The sequence below is a fragment of the Dryobates pubescens genome, chromosome 6 (assembly GCF_014839835.1).
Source record: "Dryobates pubescens isolate bDryPub1 chromosome 6, bDryPub1.pri, whole genome shotgun sequence".
Lineage (NCBI taxonomy): Eukaryota > Metazoa > Chordata > Aves > Piciformes > Picidae > Dryobates > Dryobates pubescens.
The window spans coordinates 7,588,111-7,606,549 of NC_071617.1; the positions used below are offsets into that span (position 1 = coordinate 7,588,111).

General features: G+C 45.4%; 2 protein-coding genes across 3 annotated transcripts in view; one reads left to right on the plus strand and one right to left on the minus strand.

The window, feature by feature from the left end:
* Window positions 1-15,280, minus strand: part of RARS2 (arginyl-tRNA synthetase 2, mitochondrial) — a 42,094-nt gene extending 26,814 nt beyond the window's left edge. Inside the window, exons 1-8 of the mRNA XM_054162568.1 lie at window positions 15,190-15,280; window positions 14,264-14,337; window positions 13,147-13,252; window positions 12,477-12,560; window positions 10,776-10,873; window positions 8,942-8,997; window positions 7,638-7,721; window positions 3,190-3,266 (exon numbers count right to left, since the gene is read on the minus strand). Coding sequence (XP_054018543.1) covers window positions 3,190-3,266; window positions 7,638-7,721; window positions 8,942-8,997; window positions 10,776-10,873; window positions 12,477-12,560; window positions 13,147-13,252; window positions 14,264-14,337; window positions 15,190-15,228 — 618 coding nt within the window. The 5' untranslated portion in view covers window positions 15,229-15,280. The remainder of the gene's footprint in view (window positions 1-3,189; window positions 3,267-7,637; window positions 7,722-8,941; window positions 8,998-10,775; window positions 10,874-12,476; window positions 12,561-13,146; window positions 13,253-14,263; window positions 14,338-15,189) is intronic.
* A 199-nt stretch (window positions 15,281-15,479) lies between these two features.
* ORC3 (origin recognition complex subunit 3) overlaps window positions 15,480-18,439 on the plus strand; it is a 52,480-nt gene continuing 49,520 nt past the window's right edge. For both annotated transcript variants that reach the window (XM_054162569.1, XM_054162570.1), the window contains exon 1: window positions 15,480-15,584. In XM_054162569.1, coding sequence (XP_054018544.1) covers window positions 15,561-15,584 — 24 coding nt within the window. In that variant the 5' untranslated portion in view covers window positions 15,480-15,560. The remainder of the gene's footprint in view (window positions 15,585-18,439) is intronic.

The window sequence follows — 18,439 nt, forward strand, 5'->3', positions numbered from 1 at the left end:
GGGGAGATTCAGGCTGGAGGTGAGGAGGAAGTTCTTCCCCATGAGAGTGGTGAAGCCCTGGAATGGGTTGTCCAGGGAGTTGGTTGAGGCCCCGTCCCTGGAGGTGTTTAGGAGCAGGCTGGATGAGGCTGTGACCAGCCTGATCTAGTGTGGGGTGTCCCTGCCCATGGCAGGGGGGTTGGAACTAGAGGATGCTTGTGGTCCCTTCCAACCCTGACTGATACTACGATACTATTTGCATCTGGGTCATGACCAAAACGGAAGTTGCAAAGATGTTTGGAAAGGTGAAATGGTCTATACAGTGACTTACAGAGAAACTGCTATGGCAATTTCAAGCTAAGTAGAGGCAAAATTAGTTTCATGCAACAACAGAAAATACACCATTTTGAAACACACCTCATTTTTTTAATAGATAAATCATAGTATCAGTCAGGGTTGGAAGGGACCACAAGGATCTAGTTCCAACCCCCCTGCCATGGGCAGGGACACCTCACACTAGATCAGGCTGGCCACAGCCTCATCCAGCCTGCTCTTAAACACTTCCAGGGATGGGGCCTCAACCACCTCCCTGGACAACACATTCCAGGGCTTCATCACTCTCATGGTGAAGAACTTCCTCCTCACATGAGGGATGTGGCTGAACAAGCAGTGAAAACTGGGGAATAAGAAGTACTGGTTTAGAACCTTTTGCAGCTTGACTGAATAATGTTCTCTGACTTTTCCCAACGTCATGAAGCCTTCGTACTACTGCAATAGACAGTACTGCAAAGCTTCAGCTCAGAGTGCCAGTATTTGAAATGAACATCCTAAGAATGGACTGAAATGTCAAATAAAAATTAAATAACAGGCAGCACTGCACAATCACAGGAATAAGATTACTTCTCATCTCTTTAAATCAGCCCTACAGCTCCAAAATACCTCCAGGTTGAGAATCTCAGGCCTCAGGAACAAGGGGACAAGCAAACAACTTTTTTTATCTATGTCAAAGAGGCTGGCAAACTCAGAAGGAGCTGCTCTGCCACATAAACAATCTGCCCAATAGGTATTCAGCTGGAGAGTAGCCAAGTATTCAAATACAGCTTATTCCTTTGCCAGTAAACAGATTTATGTGACAGTTACCCTGTGACATGCTGTCTGAACACCAGCATTGGCTATAGTTCCCACATCCAGCTCAGAGGGTGGAGCACAGCTCAGCTGTGAGAGACAGTGCCACAAATGAACCCTGACACAGCCTCATTAACATGGCAGATCTTCCTTTAAAGGGTAAGGGCTTGAACATTAGCTATTCAGAAAATTTTGTCCTCCTATCCTGATGCTGGTTGGATTTGTGCAGGTAAGTACATAAACAATGTACAGCATGGTTCTCAAAGACCATTTCAAGTGCCACAAAACTGACAAAAATTCTTTTGCTCACTGCTCTGTATGAAGCAAGGAGTGATAGAAGTGCTAAAGAGGAGGAAACAAATATGAACTCAGATGATTTTAGGCATACTTGGATGAGGCCACAGCAACCCCATGCAGAGCTACAGGCTGGGGTCAGAGTGGCTGGAGAGCAGTCAGGCTGAGAGAGACCTGGGGGTGCTGGTTGATGGTAGGCTGAACATGAGCCTGCAGTGTACCCAGGCAGCCAGGAGGGCCAATGGCATCCTGGCCTGCATCAGGAACAGTGTGGCCAGCAGGAGCAGGGAGGTCATTGTGCCCCTGTACACTGCACTGGTTAGGCTGCACCTCGAGCACTGTGTCCAGTTCTGGGCCCCTCAGTTTAGGAAGGAGGTTGACTTGCTGGAGCGTGTCCAGAGAGGGGCAAGAAAGTTGGTGAGGGGCTTAGAGCACAAGCCCTATGAGGAGAGACTGAGGGAGCTGGGGTTGCTTAGCCTGGAGAGGAGGAGACTCAGGGGTGACCTTATTGCTCTCTACAACTACCTGAAGGGAGGTTGTAGTGAGGCAGAGGTTGGTCTCTTCTCCCAGGCAACCAGTACCAGAACAAGAGGACACAGTCTCAGGCTGCATCAGGGGAGGTTTAGGCTGGAGGTTAGGAGGAAGTTTTACACAGAGAGAGTGATTGCCCACTGGAATGGGCTGCCTGAGGAGGTGGTGGGGTCGCCGTCGCTGGGGGTGTTCAGGGTGATGCTTGACAGGATGCTTGGTGCTATGGTTTAGTTGATTAGGTGGTGTTGGATGATAGGTTGGACACTATGATCTTGAAGGTCTCTTCCAACCTGGTTTACTCTATTCTAAAACTGTATTAGTCCTGCAAAACCAAGACTGGTTAAAGTAATCTCAATCTTTATGGCTGACTGGGAGAGTCCACTGAGGCAGTTTTGTCCCAGACACACAGAAAAGCAATTCACAGCACTCACACCATGCTGGTGGGCAACCAAGATGGCAACCTCCTGCAGCAAAGCAGCCTTATCTACTGTTGAAAAGCATTTCCTGAATGCCTGGCAGCAGAAACCACACCTTCTAATGCTCCTGGCTCTTTCACACTCTTGGAAGAAAGAAGAGCATTCTGGAGAGCCAGAACAGTTCTCTGGAAAATTATGGTCTCTCCTCCTTACCTCTATATGCTAAGCCTCTGCTTGTGATGCAAAACACTTCAGTTCCTTTTCCCAAACCACAGTGATTCATGTATTGAGCAAGGTCAATTAAATATTACTTACTTAGAAAATACTATCAACATGAGGATCAGGCTGCCCAGGGGGGTTGTGGAGTCACCATCCCTGGAGGCATTCAAAAATAGCCATGGTGGTGTCAGACCAGCAGTTTTCCAAGTGAAACAATTCCATGCTTCTATGCTCTTTACAGCATACATGCCACTTCTTTTCACAACTTTGGTAACCAGCACACTACAGTATTAGATAAGAGATATTCCCACTGCAGTTACCACAGTGAGCTCCTGTATGACCAGTTAAGAAAGTTGCTATCACTCAAGGCAGCTGTGCTGGCAGCAGCAGTCAATACAAACTAAGTATCAGTCACCTTCATACTTTTCAGGCTAATGAAACCTGTCTGCGTTGCCATGGCCTACTGGAAGTTGTTTCTGCTGCCATGGCCCAGGCTAACACTGTCCTTCAAGCAAGATGACTTAGATCCAACAAGCCTCATCATGACTCTGCAGATACACCAATCAGTACAGGTAAGTTAAATGGGTGTCCTTTGAAGTCCCTAGTTGGGGTTTTCTGAACTTACCTCAAAAAGGTGTTGTAAAGGACTGGATTTTAGCTTTTCTTTGTCGCCGAAGCGTTGAAAACCAACACCCAGTAAACCTGGAACAACAAAAACACAGAATTAGGCAACAGCCCAGTGAGTATATTATTTTGTTGATTAAATTGTTTTCATAAGCAAGTCTAGAATAGAATAGAATAGACCAGGTTGGAAAAGACCTTCAAGATCATCAAGTCCAACTTATCACCCAACACCATCTAATCAACTAAACCATTGCACCATGTACCTCATCCAGTCCCCTCTTAAAAGACCTCTTGGACTCTTCAGACATAGGCTCTGAGCTCTCCTAAGCCTTAACATATAGGAGAAAACACCACAGAGAAATCAAAGCCCAACATTTCCTGCACAACCAGGAAAGAAGGGACCAAGGGATTTTACTACAGGGACTTGACGACCAGACCACACCACACAACAGACCAGACCAGGTCAGAAAACACTTTTGAGATCAAGTCCAACTTGACTCCACCACCTCCCTGGGCAGCCCATTCCAATAGGAAGTCACTCTCTTTGTGTAGAACTTCTTCCTAACATCCAGCCTAAACCTCCCCAAGCACAGCTTGAGACTGTGTCCTCTTGTTCTGGTGCTGGTTGCCTGGGAGAAGAGACCAACCCCTGCCTCACTAAAACCCCCCTTCAGGTAGTGGCTCTGATGGCTCATAGGACAAGATACCCTTAAAGAAACCCATTTTCAATAGAATTAGGTTCACTTTATTTCCTAAACCCTAACTTGTTTTTCTTACCTCAATCTGCCCTGGCTTCTATCCCACTCAGTGTTTCCACAAAGGAAGTTCCTGAGACAGTGCCATTTGTTTAGTTGGAGAGGGCTTTTCAAAGGGTTACCTGTATGCCTACTCCTCAGTTGCTATTGTCTTCACAGCAATCCTGCTCCTTGTCAGCTCAGAGGAGTGAGCTGACAGTTCATGAGGTAATGGGCTGAAGGAGTTCATGGGCTTTTTCAGGTTAGACAAAAAGATTGGGATTTGGATCTTGCCTTTTCAGAGGGCTTTTGGAAAAGGCTGAAGCCAAACTGGATATATGAAAAAATGCATAGTCTCAGCATGCAGCAAAAAATTCCCTGGAAAATACTGCATGAGTGGCATGTGGAACACTACACCTTTTATTGCCCTTGAAATAACAACACTGTTAAGGAAGGAAGCAAAACAAGGGGTTTTGGGCACATCCCTCCACACATTTGTCTTCCTCAAACTATTCCCAGCCTGTGTTACACTCACCAATCACTGGCAAGGTACAGCATGTGTTGGAATTGATTCTGACTTAGATGTGCTGACTGGTTAGCCAGCAGACTAAACACAGAAGTTCACTTTCTCTCCCAGAGGGCACTACAATGCATTTCTATCCCTATTTGACTGCCAACTGTCAAATACCAACAAAAATTCATTCTCTTGGACACATTTTTCTTTGTCAGGTCTGGCTGAAGTTGGCCAATGGGTTCAACACTTGTTAGGAGCAGAGTGACAAGAAGACAAATGTACAGATGGTGCAAATGAATAAGCTCTGTTGCCTCCACAAACCTGCCTCAGAACTGCCTGAAGGTTGAGGACTTCCCTCCCATGTTTCAGTACAACATGTTTTCAATTATTATGTTTTAGAGCCTCTGACAATAGCAGTTGAAATAGAAATGCTGACAGATTAATTACAGCACTGCTTCTGGGAAAGGACCATTATAATAATATGCCAATGCTGTAATTTTGTGAAGCATGACTGTATGATTTGTTATCAAACCTGTCAACTATCTGAGTTAAGCCAGCCCAAATAAAAAGGGGAGCACCCATTTGGAAAGAAACAGTTGGAATTATTAGGTCAAAAGTAGAATAGAATAGAATAGGGAATTAACCAGGTTGAAAGAGATTGAAAGAGACCTTCGAGATCTAATCCAACCTATCATCCAACACCATCTAATCAACTAAACCATGGCACCAAGCACCCCATCCAGTCTCTTCCTAAACACCTCCAGTGATGATGACTCCACAATCTCCCTGGGCAGCATATTCCAATGGGCAATCACTCCTTCTGTGAAGAACTTCTTCCTAACATCCAGTCTGAACCTCCCCTGGTGCAGCTTGAGACTGTGTCCTCTTGTTCTGGTGCTGGTTGCCTGGGAGAAGAGACCAACCCCCACCTGGCTACAACCTCCCTTCAGGTAGCTGTAGACAGCAATAACGTTTCCCCTGAGCCTCCTCTTCTCCAGGCTAAAATCCTTACAGTTGTGTGCTGTACAACAGGTACACATGTAAATAACAGGCACTATGATCCTCATACCTTCAGGAAGGTTTTTATCAAAACACATAAAATTCCTGATACTCAAACTCAGGAGTACAACATAGAATTTTCAAAACAGAGTGAGGCTTGAATGAGGCCACGTTGACCACACTCCATTTAATTGCTTAACTGTCATTGCTGTACTCATCATACAATAGCATAGTGATAAAATTGTGTCTAAGGGGCAAAAATGAATGAAACACACAGCGATGAAATTACTGAATTCCAGGTGAACTCATTTTGCCTTCAATTCCTACCAAACAAATCCTGCAAAGCTCTGCTGTGAGCTACTGCTAGATGAGAAACAGCATCAGGAAAGATGAACTGCAAAGGAAATAATTTAACAGAGGGCAAAAAAAAAAATAAATCACAGAATTGTCAGGGTTGGGAGGGACCTCAAGGATCATCCTGTTCCAACCCCCCTGCCATGGGCAGGGACACCTCACAATAGATCAGGTTGCCCAGAGCCCCATCCAGATTGGCCTTAAAAACATCCAGGCTTATACCACCTCCCTGGGCAACCTGTTCCAGTGTCTCACCACCCTCATGGTGAAGAGCTTCTTCCTAACATCCAATCTGAATCTAGACACTTCCAGTTTTGTTCCATTCCCCCCAGTCCTATCACTACCTGACACTCTAAGAAGTCCCTCATGAGCTTTCTCGTAGGCCCCCTTCAGGTACTGGAAGGCCATAATAAGGTCTCTTCAGAGCTTTCCCTTCTCCAGACTGAACAGCCCCAACTCTCTCAGCCTGTCCTCATAGCAGAGGTGCTCCAGCCCTCTAATCATCCTCATGGCCCTTCTCTGGACACATTCCAGCACGTCCAAATCCTTCCTGTAATAGGAGCTCCAGAACTGGATGCAGGCTGGATGTTAGGAAGAAGTTCTTCATAGAAAGAGGGATTGGCCATTGGAATGTGCTGCCCAGGGAGGTGGTGGAGTCACCATCACTGAAGATGTTCAGGAATTCTGGTGCTGGTTGCCTGGGAGAAGAGACCAAACCCCTCCTGGCTACAACCACTCTTCAGGTAGCTGTAGGCAGCAATAAGGTCTCCCCTGAGCCTCCTCTTCTCCAGGCTAAACGATCCCAGCTCCCTCACCCTCTCCTCACAGGGCTTGTGCTTGAGGCCTCTCCCCAGCCTCATTGCCCTTCTCTGGACACGCTCAAGTGTCAAAACACTCTAGGCTACACAAGAGGAGTTTTCAGGCTTCACCTATCTGATGAAGAGGAAGGAATGTGCATGTGTGTGCATACAAGTATCCTTCAAGGCCTGTTCACTCGCACCTTCTCCACTACACACCTTTCTTTTGCTACATTTCAAAGGGAAACTGAATGGTTTGGAGGAAGTGTTGAGAAATCTTTAAAGATACAAACTCTCCAGGCCTCAACCTGCCAAAATGCAGTTGGGCTGTGGAAGTTAATTAATGCTCTATGAATAAGAATGTTGTTGTTCCTTCTGGAAACGTCTAACAAAAACAACATACCCTACCCAAACAAAACAAAAACAAACAAAAAAGAAATTGGGGGGGGGGGGGGGACGGGCGAAAAATCAACGAAAACCAACAAAACAGATAAAGAAAACACAACAATACATACTAAGAAAAATAAATATTAAATGTACAGTATGCTACAATTATCCCATTGTTTTGTGTATAAATGTGGCATAGGTGAATTAGCAAACTTACTCTTTCACAACCAAAATCTGAACAAAGAAGACAGTACCAGAGCAGATGTGCAACTGCTGTGGCAATGTGCATGCATTTTGCCTGGAGGCAGCAACAGAAGCCTGCTCAGCTATGACAGCTCCAAAGGTATATCCAGCACACTCAGAAAGTATTTATACTGCCCTTTAAAAATAGTCCCCAAATGACACCTACATGGTCTGAGGAGCCACTGAGGGACAGAGAACCTGTTGGGTAAATTTCCTCCTGTTGTTTCTTGTACAGTAGTATAGGTAATGCAGCTGATGACTCAGTCTGCATTGTTTTGCTTGTATTTTAAAGAGGATTAACTACACAATATTACCTTCACGAGCCTAGAGTGAATCCAATGGGCCTGTAAAACCCAAAGCTGAAAACCCAGACCATCTGATACAGTAGAAAACAGAAGAGGAGAAACATATTAAAACATACCAAACTGCATGCCCCAGTCACCAAGGTAATTTATTCTTATTACTTCATGTCCCAGGGCCACTTTGAGATTTGCTATAAAATTCCCTGGTAAGGAAAACAAAATTGGCATTATTCAGTTGTAGGCAGCCTCTCATCCCAACACAACTGATTTCTGTTTTGCAAGATCTGTATTAAAAAAGATGAACAGCAGCAATCAGATGAACTATTCCACTATTGGAATTTCATAACTAAAAGTAGCAATATTCTGAGCAGGAAAAGAAAGGTCATGCACTGAGCTCTGCACTTAACACACTGTGTGCCTGGTATGCCCTGAACTTACCATATCACACAAGCATGTCTTGGTTCTAGTTGTTATTACAACAAAAACTCATCACCTTTCTCTTGAGCTCAGCTACAACCACAGAATTACAAAGAAGAAATACTTGCATCCCTTCTTGTGTTTTCCTGAGCTTCAGGAGTATCTTTTAATTACAGTAGTGATGTAAAAGCATGCAGAAAGCTTTCTCTTCTTCTCTTATTATAACACCATACTATAGCTTGCAGCTACTTTTAATTCCATTCTCTGTAGTCAACTCATTCTCTTACTACTGGACAAACGCTGATCTACAGAACATTTTGAATGTGGGTTTTTACCCTGCAGCAAAGGATCCAGAAATACAACATAAAGGAGTCCTAAACAGGGCATTTCACTTAACTCTACCAGTCCATGAAGTAATTAATAATTATACATGATACATTGAGTATAATTAAGAACTACCACACTGTTAGCTGCACAGATGCTGTAGGATCTTCTGCTAACAACCTAAAGTCTTTTGCTGTGAAAGGAGGAAGAAATGATGTTTTCCATATGCCATTAGAGCACTGAACAACAAACTGAGTAACTATCCCATTACGAAGTACAGCAGCTCTGTTAGTAATACTGGCACAAAGGCATTAACATATAAAAGCAGGCAAGACAGCCACCGAGACATAACTGACTGCTCTGCAGTCCAGTGCCAATTGGAAATGTAAAACTCAAAGGACTCTCATGACACCTGAATGAAAACCTGCCCTAGGGGTCTTTGCAGACCAGTTTTTAAACTGCTTCATTTAATGTTCACAGTCAGAAAACTGTATTATGTGTGACAATAAATCCGCCAGCAGCCCCCCACGCTCTTTTTAATTAGCAAGTTGAGGTTTTTAATTAGCAAGTTGAGCCTGACAGGCCACTCCACTAGAAGAGTGAAAGCTTAGCTGTGTTTCCCTGTCAAGTGGAGCAGGAAGACAAATAAGTCCTGTTAGGAGGCAGTTAAATGCAGACTTACCTACTATAGTGGAACGCAAATGTCCTATGTGAAACTTTTTGGCAATATTAGGGGAGCTGTAACAGATTTGCACAAATAATGTTGGTTCAATGTTTGTACAAGACTGACAGATCACCAACTCAAAAGAATTCAATTCCTGCACATAGAAGACTGTTTGGAATAACCCCACCATTTTCAAATTTCCCTTCAAATTCACCGATTAGCTTCCACTCTAGACAGCAGATTTTGCTATTTTCCTTTCCAAGCAGCTTTTCTTTGAGTGTCAGCTGGCAGCCAGTGTAACAGGGAAAAAGAAACCACAAACAACTGCACAACAAAGAACCATCCAAAACCCAGCTACACTCACTAGTGACAAAAGACTGATAGTACATTCACACTTTTGACACACTTTGGACAGAGTGATCACTCTTCTTGTACCTTTATGTACCTGATACCAGGACAGGGGATCTTGTGTACAAGAATCAGTAACTAAAACTACATGTTCTTAGAGACTGCCCTGCTGGAAAGCAGCTCCATGGAGAAAGACCATGGAGTGCTAGTGGACAGCAAGTTCTCCACGGCACAGCAATGTGCCCTTGTGGCTGAGAGCGCCAATGGGATCCCGGGGTGCATCAAGAAAACTGTGTCCAGCAGCTCTAGGGAGGTTCTTCTCCCCTCCTACTCTGCCCTAGTAAGACCACACCTGGAATACTGTGTCCAGTTATGGGCTCCCCAGTTCAAGAGAGAGACCTGCTGGAGAGAATCCAACAGAGACCCATGATGATGATTAGGGAACTTGAGCATCTCCCCTATGAAAGGAGACTGAGAGCCCTGGAGCTGTTCAGTCTTGAGAAGAGAAGACTGAGAGGGGATCTGATCAATGTCTATCAATATCTGAGGGGTGGGTGTCAAGTGGAGGGGGCCAAGCTCTTTTTGGTGGTGCACAGTAATAAGACAAGGAACAAGGGGTACAAGATTCAACATAGATTTCAGCTCAACATAAGGAGAAACTTCTTTACAGCGAGGGTGACAGAGCACTGGAACATGCTGCCCAGAGGGGTTGTGGAGTGTCCTTCTCTGTAGACTTTCAAAGCCTGCCTAGATGCACTCCTTTTCAGACTACCTTAGGTGATCCTGCTTTGGCAGGGGTGTTGGACTCAATGACCCTAGAGGTCCCTTCTAACCTCTAACATTCTCTGATTCTATGAACAATGCCCCCCCACAGAAGCCCTGACACACAATTGCTTGCCACTGATAATAAAGTGGGAGGTAAGATGTGAAAATTCACCCTCTAAATTAAAGCCAAATGCTTACTCTGCATGAATATGGAAGCCTGCAGAGGGAATGCACGTGAACAAAAGTACTTGCACATAAAGAGATCTGGGCCAGCCACTTTTCATTCCATGGGCATAAACAAAATTGGAGACCATAAACAAAATTGGACTGGATAGAAATTTTTGGGCCAGCAATTTAGCAGATTTATCAAGACAAAAGCGTGGTTGCTTTAGGAAGTGAAAGAGGAAGGTATTAATGTGGCGAAATAGATGAGTGAGTTGGCTGAAAATTCAGGGCATGTTTCTTGATGGCAAAATAAAAGATGCTGTCTTAAAAACTGAATGCTACTAGGCACTAAATGAAAATATCCTTGGAGGAGGGCAGTGTGAGGGGCAAACTCTAAATATCAGAAATGGGACAAAACCTTGATTCTCTAAATATATCAAATACAGCTGAATATAATAGTGTAAAGATGTTCTAACTTCACAGGCATCACACATGACAGCAAGGAACATTGATCAGTGAAATATCCATCAGCAGAAGAGGCAATTTTCTTGAAAGACTTATCACATTCACTTACCTGTACTCAATCACTGCCTTTTGTTTTGGCATTGCAGAGAAAAGTTCACTTTTTACTCCATACTCTGAACCTTCTTTCAACACCTGCTGCAACACAGTCTAAACCATAAGCATTTAAAAAAAAAAAAACAAAGAGAGAAATGTTTCAAAAGCAGAAAATATTCTCAGCAAATCTGTTTACAATTAACACAAGAGTCTGATTCCACAGCTTTGATTCACAGGAGCAATTCACATGCTCTGGTCTGCCAAGTGAACAAGATCTCACGTGCAGGAGAAAATGACAGGAGCTTTTCAAATCTGCATCTGATCAAAGTGAAAAGTCAGAGGCAACTGAACATTCAGTTACAGGCAGAGAAAAGAAAGACTGATTTGTGGTGGAAGCTTCTTTTTGTTGCTATAATTTCTAATTAGGTAACAGGAAAGGGCAAGAGAGTAAGTTGGGAGTAATTGGTGGGCAAGAAAGAAAACGAAGTCCAAGAACACAGGTAGAACAGTGACCACACATAAAATGAGAGACTTCTCATGTAAATAGGGGGACCTCTAAAGGTCAAACCCCCTGCACTCAGCAGGACATCCTCAATCACGTCAGGTCACCCAGATCCCTGTTGAGCCTCACCCTGAATATGTCCAGGGATGGGACCTCAACCACCTCTCTGGACACCCTGTTCCAGTATTCAACCACCATTATTGTAAAGAACTTTTTCCTAACATCCAATTGAAATCTAGACTTCTCTAATTTCAAACCATTGCCCCTCATCCTATCACTACAGGCTTTTGTAGTCCCTCTCCAGCCTTCTTGAAGGCTCCCTTCAGGTACTGGAATGTGGCAATTACAGAATCACAGAAACATTCAGGCTGGAAAAGACTCTCAGGATCACCATGTCCAACCATTAACCCTACTCTACAAGGGTAACCCCTAAACCATATCCCCAAGCACCACATCCAAATCACCTTTAAACACATCCAGGGGTGCTGATTCCACCACCTCCCTGGGCAGCACATTCCAATGCCTGACCACTCTTGCTGCAAAAAACTTCTTCCTAATGTCCAATCTAAACCTACCCAGTCATAGCTTAAGGCCATTCCCTCTTGCTCTATCACTAATCACCTGTGAGAAGAGACCATCCCCAGCCTCTCCACAAGGTCCTTTCAGGTAGTTGTAGAGAGCAATGAGGTCTCCCTCAGCCTCCTCTTTTCCAAACTTACCAGTCCCAGCTCCCTCAGTCACTCCTCATAAGATGTAGTCTCCCCAGAGGCTTCTCTTCTCCAGGCTGAACAACACCAGCTTTTATAAACTGGTTTTTTTTTAGCTCATTATGCAATAGTAGATCTGCTGTCATATACTTTTATTTCAGGTACCTTTTTTATCATCCTTCTCTTTCTTTAAAGACAACTCTTTATATGCAAGACCAAAACTTTTGAGTTGTATAGTGTAGAAACTAAGCAGATGCCAAGTCTGCCTTTCAAAGCAGGGAGAGAAAAATGAGGAGTTATGGTTATTAGTGAATGGTAGATACATTGTCTCCTTCTAAGGCTAAACTTTTGTGTCTCAGGCCAAATTCTAGACCTACCTAACAAATCATCAGCAGGGAGCCTTAGGGAGAACTTAAAGACCGTTTCACTTAGAAAATACCTTTCTAAGACACCAGTAAGTATTCTATAGTTTCCCATTACCTTAATGTACCTGACATACAATACTCACCTTTGCTAGTAATTCCCTATTTATTGTAAAGTTCACTGTTCCTGGCCCAGCACTGATTTCACTCACTACAGCATCACATTTTAGCTGAAAACAGAAACAAACCCAGAAAGTCCACATGAAAACTGGAAAATTGTAACTCACTTTAACTATAAATTTAACCCCCTATAAACATTAGGTGTTATTTATTGGCTTGATGCAACCACAAATGGATCATTTAACCAATCCTGTTGCAAAAGGGATGACTTCATTATTTCCAATCCATACTTAATAACTCAGCCTGAAATGCCACATGTCACTACAAGCCCTGCATGTCAGCAGTGTGTTTTATTTTGACAGGGAGCAGCAGGTTTTTTGCACATACAAAAAGCTGAGGGGCATTTGACAACATACACAGTATCTGACAGCAGATAAAAAAACCATCACTGACAATATCCTCCATCAGGCTGGATTCTGCTGTCTTTGGTTTTTTTAAGCCACTACATACTCAATTTCTTCCTCAACTTTTGGGTAACAGGACAGACCATGTTGTACCCTTTAGACACCCTCCCAACTTCTCAAAAATATTTTACACTCCAACTATTTAAATAGAATAATTTCACAAGAACCTCATCTAAAAGTGTTACGCCTCTGGTCTGTTTTGCATAAACATGTGCTTAATGTATTAGCATACCCTTTCAGCTAGCTTCTGAGCTCGAAGATTAAGGTCTTGTGATAAGCAACTGCTAGAATTGTCTTCTGTTACAGAAGCAATGGAAAGCTGGAAATCAGCAACACACCTGAAAAAAAAGAACATACAAAAATCAGGGGAAAACCCTGTGGAAATGATGGGTAGATTTGGCAGATCCAAGCTGACTCTGTATGTGACCAGCCCAATTGCCAAGAGTATCCAGCCACATACCTGCAAGCTCACTAAGTTTAGAAAGCTACAACAGAAAGCTAAATGTTACCTGTGCTCTAATACAGTCAGAGTACACATGGTACCACAGGTGAGAATACCATTCCAGAATAAACAAAAGTTATGCTCATCAATAAATCCAATTTACTTGCTGACATCATTACAATTCCCCAGGATACTGGGGAAAAAAAAAATCCCTAACTTCACAACTGGTTGTGAGCAGTTTCACATTCAGATCATTAATGCCTTGAGCACAAGCCCTATGAGGAGAGGATGAGGGAGCTGGGATTGTTTAGCCTGGAGAAGAGAAGGCTCAGGGGTGACCTCATTGCTCTCTACAACCACCTGAAAGGTGGTTGTAGCCAGGAAGGGGTTGGTCTCTTCTCCCAGGCAACCAGCACCAGAACAAGGGGACACAGTCTCAAGCTGTGCCAGAGGAGGTTTAGGCTGGAGGTGAGGAGAAAGTTCTTCACGGAGAGAGTCATTCCCCATTGGAATGTGCTGCCCAGGGAGGTGGTGGAGTCACCATCCCTGAAGGTGTTCAAGAGGGGATTGGACGTGGCACTTGGTGCCATGGTCTAGTAATGAGGTCTGTGGTGACAGGTTGGACTCTATGATCTTTGAGGTCTCTTCCAACCTTAGTGATACTGTGAAATATTTGCCACTGTCTGTATTTTGGAGAGCTCTTGAAGCAATCACATTTGTTTTGAGCTTGTTTGTACAAATGCAGCAATTCATTAGATTTAGGTATCTTCTTATAATTGGCACGGATATATTAGCTTAGGTTTGGGCTTCTTCTGTGTTTCTTTTTCCCTACAGTCCTATTAGGGTCTTGCAATACCAAGCACAACAGAAAATACTACAGCGTTGTAAGATAAAATGTGAACGCTACCGTTTCTTGGAGACAGGAACTGCAGATATGGACTTTATCAACCTTTCTGGTGGCAAATCCAAAACCTTTGAAAGCTGTGTTTGAAATAAAGAACAAAGTGCTTAAAGGGGAAAAAAACGAAAAAGAAGATAAACCCCCCCCCCAGGAAAAATACCTCTCCTTGTTGAAATACTCATCAGTTATGTTTGAAAACAAACGTCAATACAGGTGAAAAGGCAAATGTTCATTAACTATTATAAACAATTAAAAAAGGAAAGCAATACAAATCCAAGAAGTCATAGAACCATTAAGGCTGGCAAACGCCTCTAAGACCATCACTGAGCATGGAATCATTAAGGTTGGAATAGACATTTAATATCATCAGGTCCCAGCATCAGCTCAACACCACCGTGCCTGCTAAACCACGCCTCAAAGTGCCTTAGAAAAGAAGGCAAAACATCACGTGTATCTTACTCTTTTGCGTTTTATTCCCCTGAGAAAGGATCCCACCAAGCCCTGTCACGCCTTTATTGACTGGGCCAGTCACTACACCTGAGCATATCCTGCACTGGTAAGCGGGGGACGAGGAGGGCCACAGCGTGCCAGGGCCTGATTAACAAGCTACGAACGGCTGGATTCTTGCCAAGAGACTTCTGATTAATTCTCAAGGGCTTTAAGTCTGCGGGGAATCTATATGCACGGTGAGGGGCTGGCAGCAGCAGGAGCCGGAACGCCCCCGTGGGGCTCTCGTCCGAGCTCCCGCCCAGGGCGAGCGGTGCCCCCAGAGCGGGCTGGGGCAGGTAATCCCGCGCCAAGCCCCGTGGCAACGGGTCGGACCCACTGTGGAAGGCTCAGAGAGGGAGACTCAGGGTTTGAGGGCGCCAAGGGGACACCTCGGCTGTGGCGCACCCCCTCCTCCGCGCAAGTTGCAGGAGGGAGCGACGTACCTGGGAAGCGATGCTCCTCCGAAAGGCACAGGCTGCCATAGCTGCGCCGCTGGTCGGAAGCTCGCAGCCGCCCAGGCGCGGACTGGGCCATACCATTCCCAGGACGAGGCTGAGAGAGGGGGGACAAGCCTACTGGTGCCGGTTGCGCGGAGGAGACGCGCAGGCGCAGAAGGGACCGTCCCCGCACGCGAGGCGGAGTGGTGGGGCCGCAGCTTTTCGCGGGCGAGTGGGGAGCTGGGCGGCGCTGCCGGCCTGCGCGTGCGCCGCGCGTCCGCGCTGGTCCGCGCGGCCTCTCTCACCCGGTTTCGGCGGCGGGTTAGCCGGGGCCGTTCAACTGGGGCTGCTTGGACTTGGGGTGTGAGACGAGCGACATGAGCACGTGCTCCGTCTCCAAGGTGAGGGGCCGGTGTCCTTCAGCCGCGGCTCCGGGCGCACCGGCTGGGAAGGGCCGCGGGATTTCGCTCCCTTCATGCCGGGGCGGCTGGAGGCCTTGTGCCGCGGCGGGCAGGGCCAGCGTGTCCAAAGCTGTAAGCTGTTCCCCGCGCTTCGGCGGGACAGGGGCTTTGACTGACCTGAGCGGCCTCTTCGGAGCGGTGCCTGCAGGGCCCCGTGAGGGGAGCAGCAGTGCGGGTGCTGTAGGAGCTGGCCAGCAGCGTTGTCTTGTGGCATCCTGCGTCTGCCTCTCTTCTCATCTTCATCCCCGTCGGTTCCCTCTTCCTAGGCTCCCAGCTCCCTATAGTGCTGTCGCCTTCCTTTCCTTTGTCAAGTCTTGGGGGCTCTTCATCCGTGCCCTGACGTCCACTTTACCCATGGCTTTTTCTCCCAGCAGGCATTCAGCCCTTCTGCCGTGCTCCTCTGTCCCGTTAGCGCACAATAAGCGTTTGTGCTTGAGGTACACCTCACCTAGAGCTTGGCAGCAGTGGTGTGGCTGTAGATTTTGTCCCTTTCAGAAAATGTGTGTTTGTATTCCTTACTGCCACTTTGAAACGATCTCCATCTTTTCCCAAAACTAATGGAGAAATAAAAATACTGTCACTTGGTGTTAAATGTCTATTATCATCTAGATATCCCTGTGCTGAAAGCTTTTATCAGGCCTGTAGTCAGAACTGATGACAGGGACAGTGCATTCATTGGAGTGTTAGTGTATAGCAAGACTTAAAATGTTGTGTTGGAACTTCTAAACTTATTTTCTGGCTTGCTTGCTCAGATAGAATCGTAGAATCAGTAAGGTTGGAAAAGACCTCAAAGGTCATCAAGTCCAACCTGTCACCCAACACCTCATGACTACCAAACCATGGCTTCAAGTGCCACGTCCAATCCCTTTTTGACCACCTCCAGGGACGGTGACTCCACCACCTCCCTGGGCAGCAGCAGTGAACAGTAGCAGTGGTTCACAGCAAGAGGGGTTGCATTTTGTCCTGGGAAGGCCCCTCTCCCTTACATTGCTTTTCACTGAAGTGTGGCATACAGGCTGGATCCTTTGGTGTGGAAGTCACTGTGCAGGTTATTCCTTTCAGGAGTAAAGGGAAGTACTTCCAAGCAAAGTTAAAACTTCGTCTCAAACAGGTGGATTTCCCTTTCAAAACTGGCTGTTGCTATTAGGTTGTGAAAGGTGTCTACTTTACCTCTCACATTACCTTTCACACCATACTTTACCTCTCACACCATATGTGCAATACTTTACCATTTTATACTCTACTTTGTGCTACATTTGGTATAGTAAGTAAATCCAGTGCTTGCAAAGCATTAAAGAGCATTCATGTTTGGTTTGATTAAGCATGCATTTGATTAACCTTACATGATTTATAGTTACTTTGGATTATTCCAGCTGTGCTGTCATGAATTGCTGTTCTGACACATGTACTGTAACACAGTGCTTTGTAGTGGAATTGTCCAGAGTGTTTAGGATTTGGAGAATAATCACAACTGTTGTCCAGCTTGGTTTTAGATATTTGTTAACATACATGGTGAAATGGAAAAGTGCCTGAAGGCATCTCTGATTCATAAGACTGATAATATTTTTCCTCTCTGAAAAACAGTGTTTTACTGCAATATGGTGGAGTCACCATCCCTGGAGGTGTTTGGGAAGAGACTGGATGGGGTGCTTGGTGCCATGGTTTACTTGATTAGATAATGTTGGGTGATGGGTTGGACTCAATGATCTGAAAGGTCTTTTCCAACCTGGTCTGGTCCATCCCATCCCATCCCATCCCATCCCATCCCATCCCATCCCATCCCATCCCATCCCATCCCATCCCATCCCATCCTTGTTTTATGAAAGAAAATAACCCTCTCCAAAGTCACCCAACAGACTAGTACCTGTAGTCAACTGGACAAACAACTGGAGTTTCATTTTCACTAGACCATTTGTAGGTCATTCTAGGATCCTTATCATAGAATAGAATCATAGAATCAACCAGGTTGGGAGAGACCTCAGAGATCAAGTCCAACCTGTTACCCATCGCCTACCACCTGACAACTAAACCATGGTTCCAAGTGCCACGTCCAATCTTTTTTTGAACACCCCAGGGACAGTGAGTCCACCACCTCCCTGGGCAGCACATTCCAATGGCAAATTACTCTTTCTGTGAGCAACTTTCTCCTCACCTTGAGCCTAAACTTCCCCTGGCACAGCCTGAGACTGTGTCCTCTTGTTCTGGTGCTGGTTGCCTGGGAGAAGAGAGCGACTCCCACCTGGCTGCAACCTCCTTTCAGGTAGTTGTAGAGAGCAATAAGATCTCCTGCAAGTGTCCTCTTCTCTTATGCTACTGGCTAAACTATGATAGACTAAGTTCAGTAATCTTTGCTTGTATAAACATCTCCACTAAGAAACAGGGGTTTGAATCAGTTTATCTAACTTGAATGCTTGTGTGTTTCCTTCCCCCTTGGTGCAGCCTGAGAAACCTCGTGGTGAGAGTTAGGGAATGCATATGATTTCTGATACACAGGAAATTTTTAACACTACTTCAGCTAGGAATAGTGTGGCCAGCAGGAGCAGGGAAGTCATTGTGCCCCTGTACTCTGCACTGGTTAGGCCACACCTTGAGTCCTGTGTCCAGTTCTGGGCCCCTCAGTTTAAGAAGGACATCGAGACTCTTGAACATGTCCAGAGAAGGGCAACAAGGCTGGGGAGAGGCCTTGAGCACAAGCCCTGTGAGGAGAGGCTGAGGGAGCTGGGATTGTTTAGCCTGGAGAAGAGGAGGCTCAGGGGAGACCTTATTGCTCTCTACAACTACCTGAAGGGTGGTTG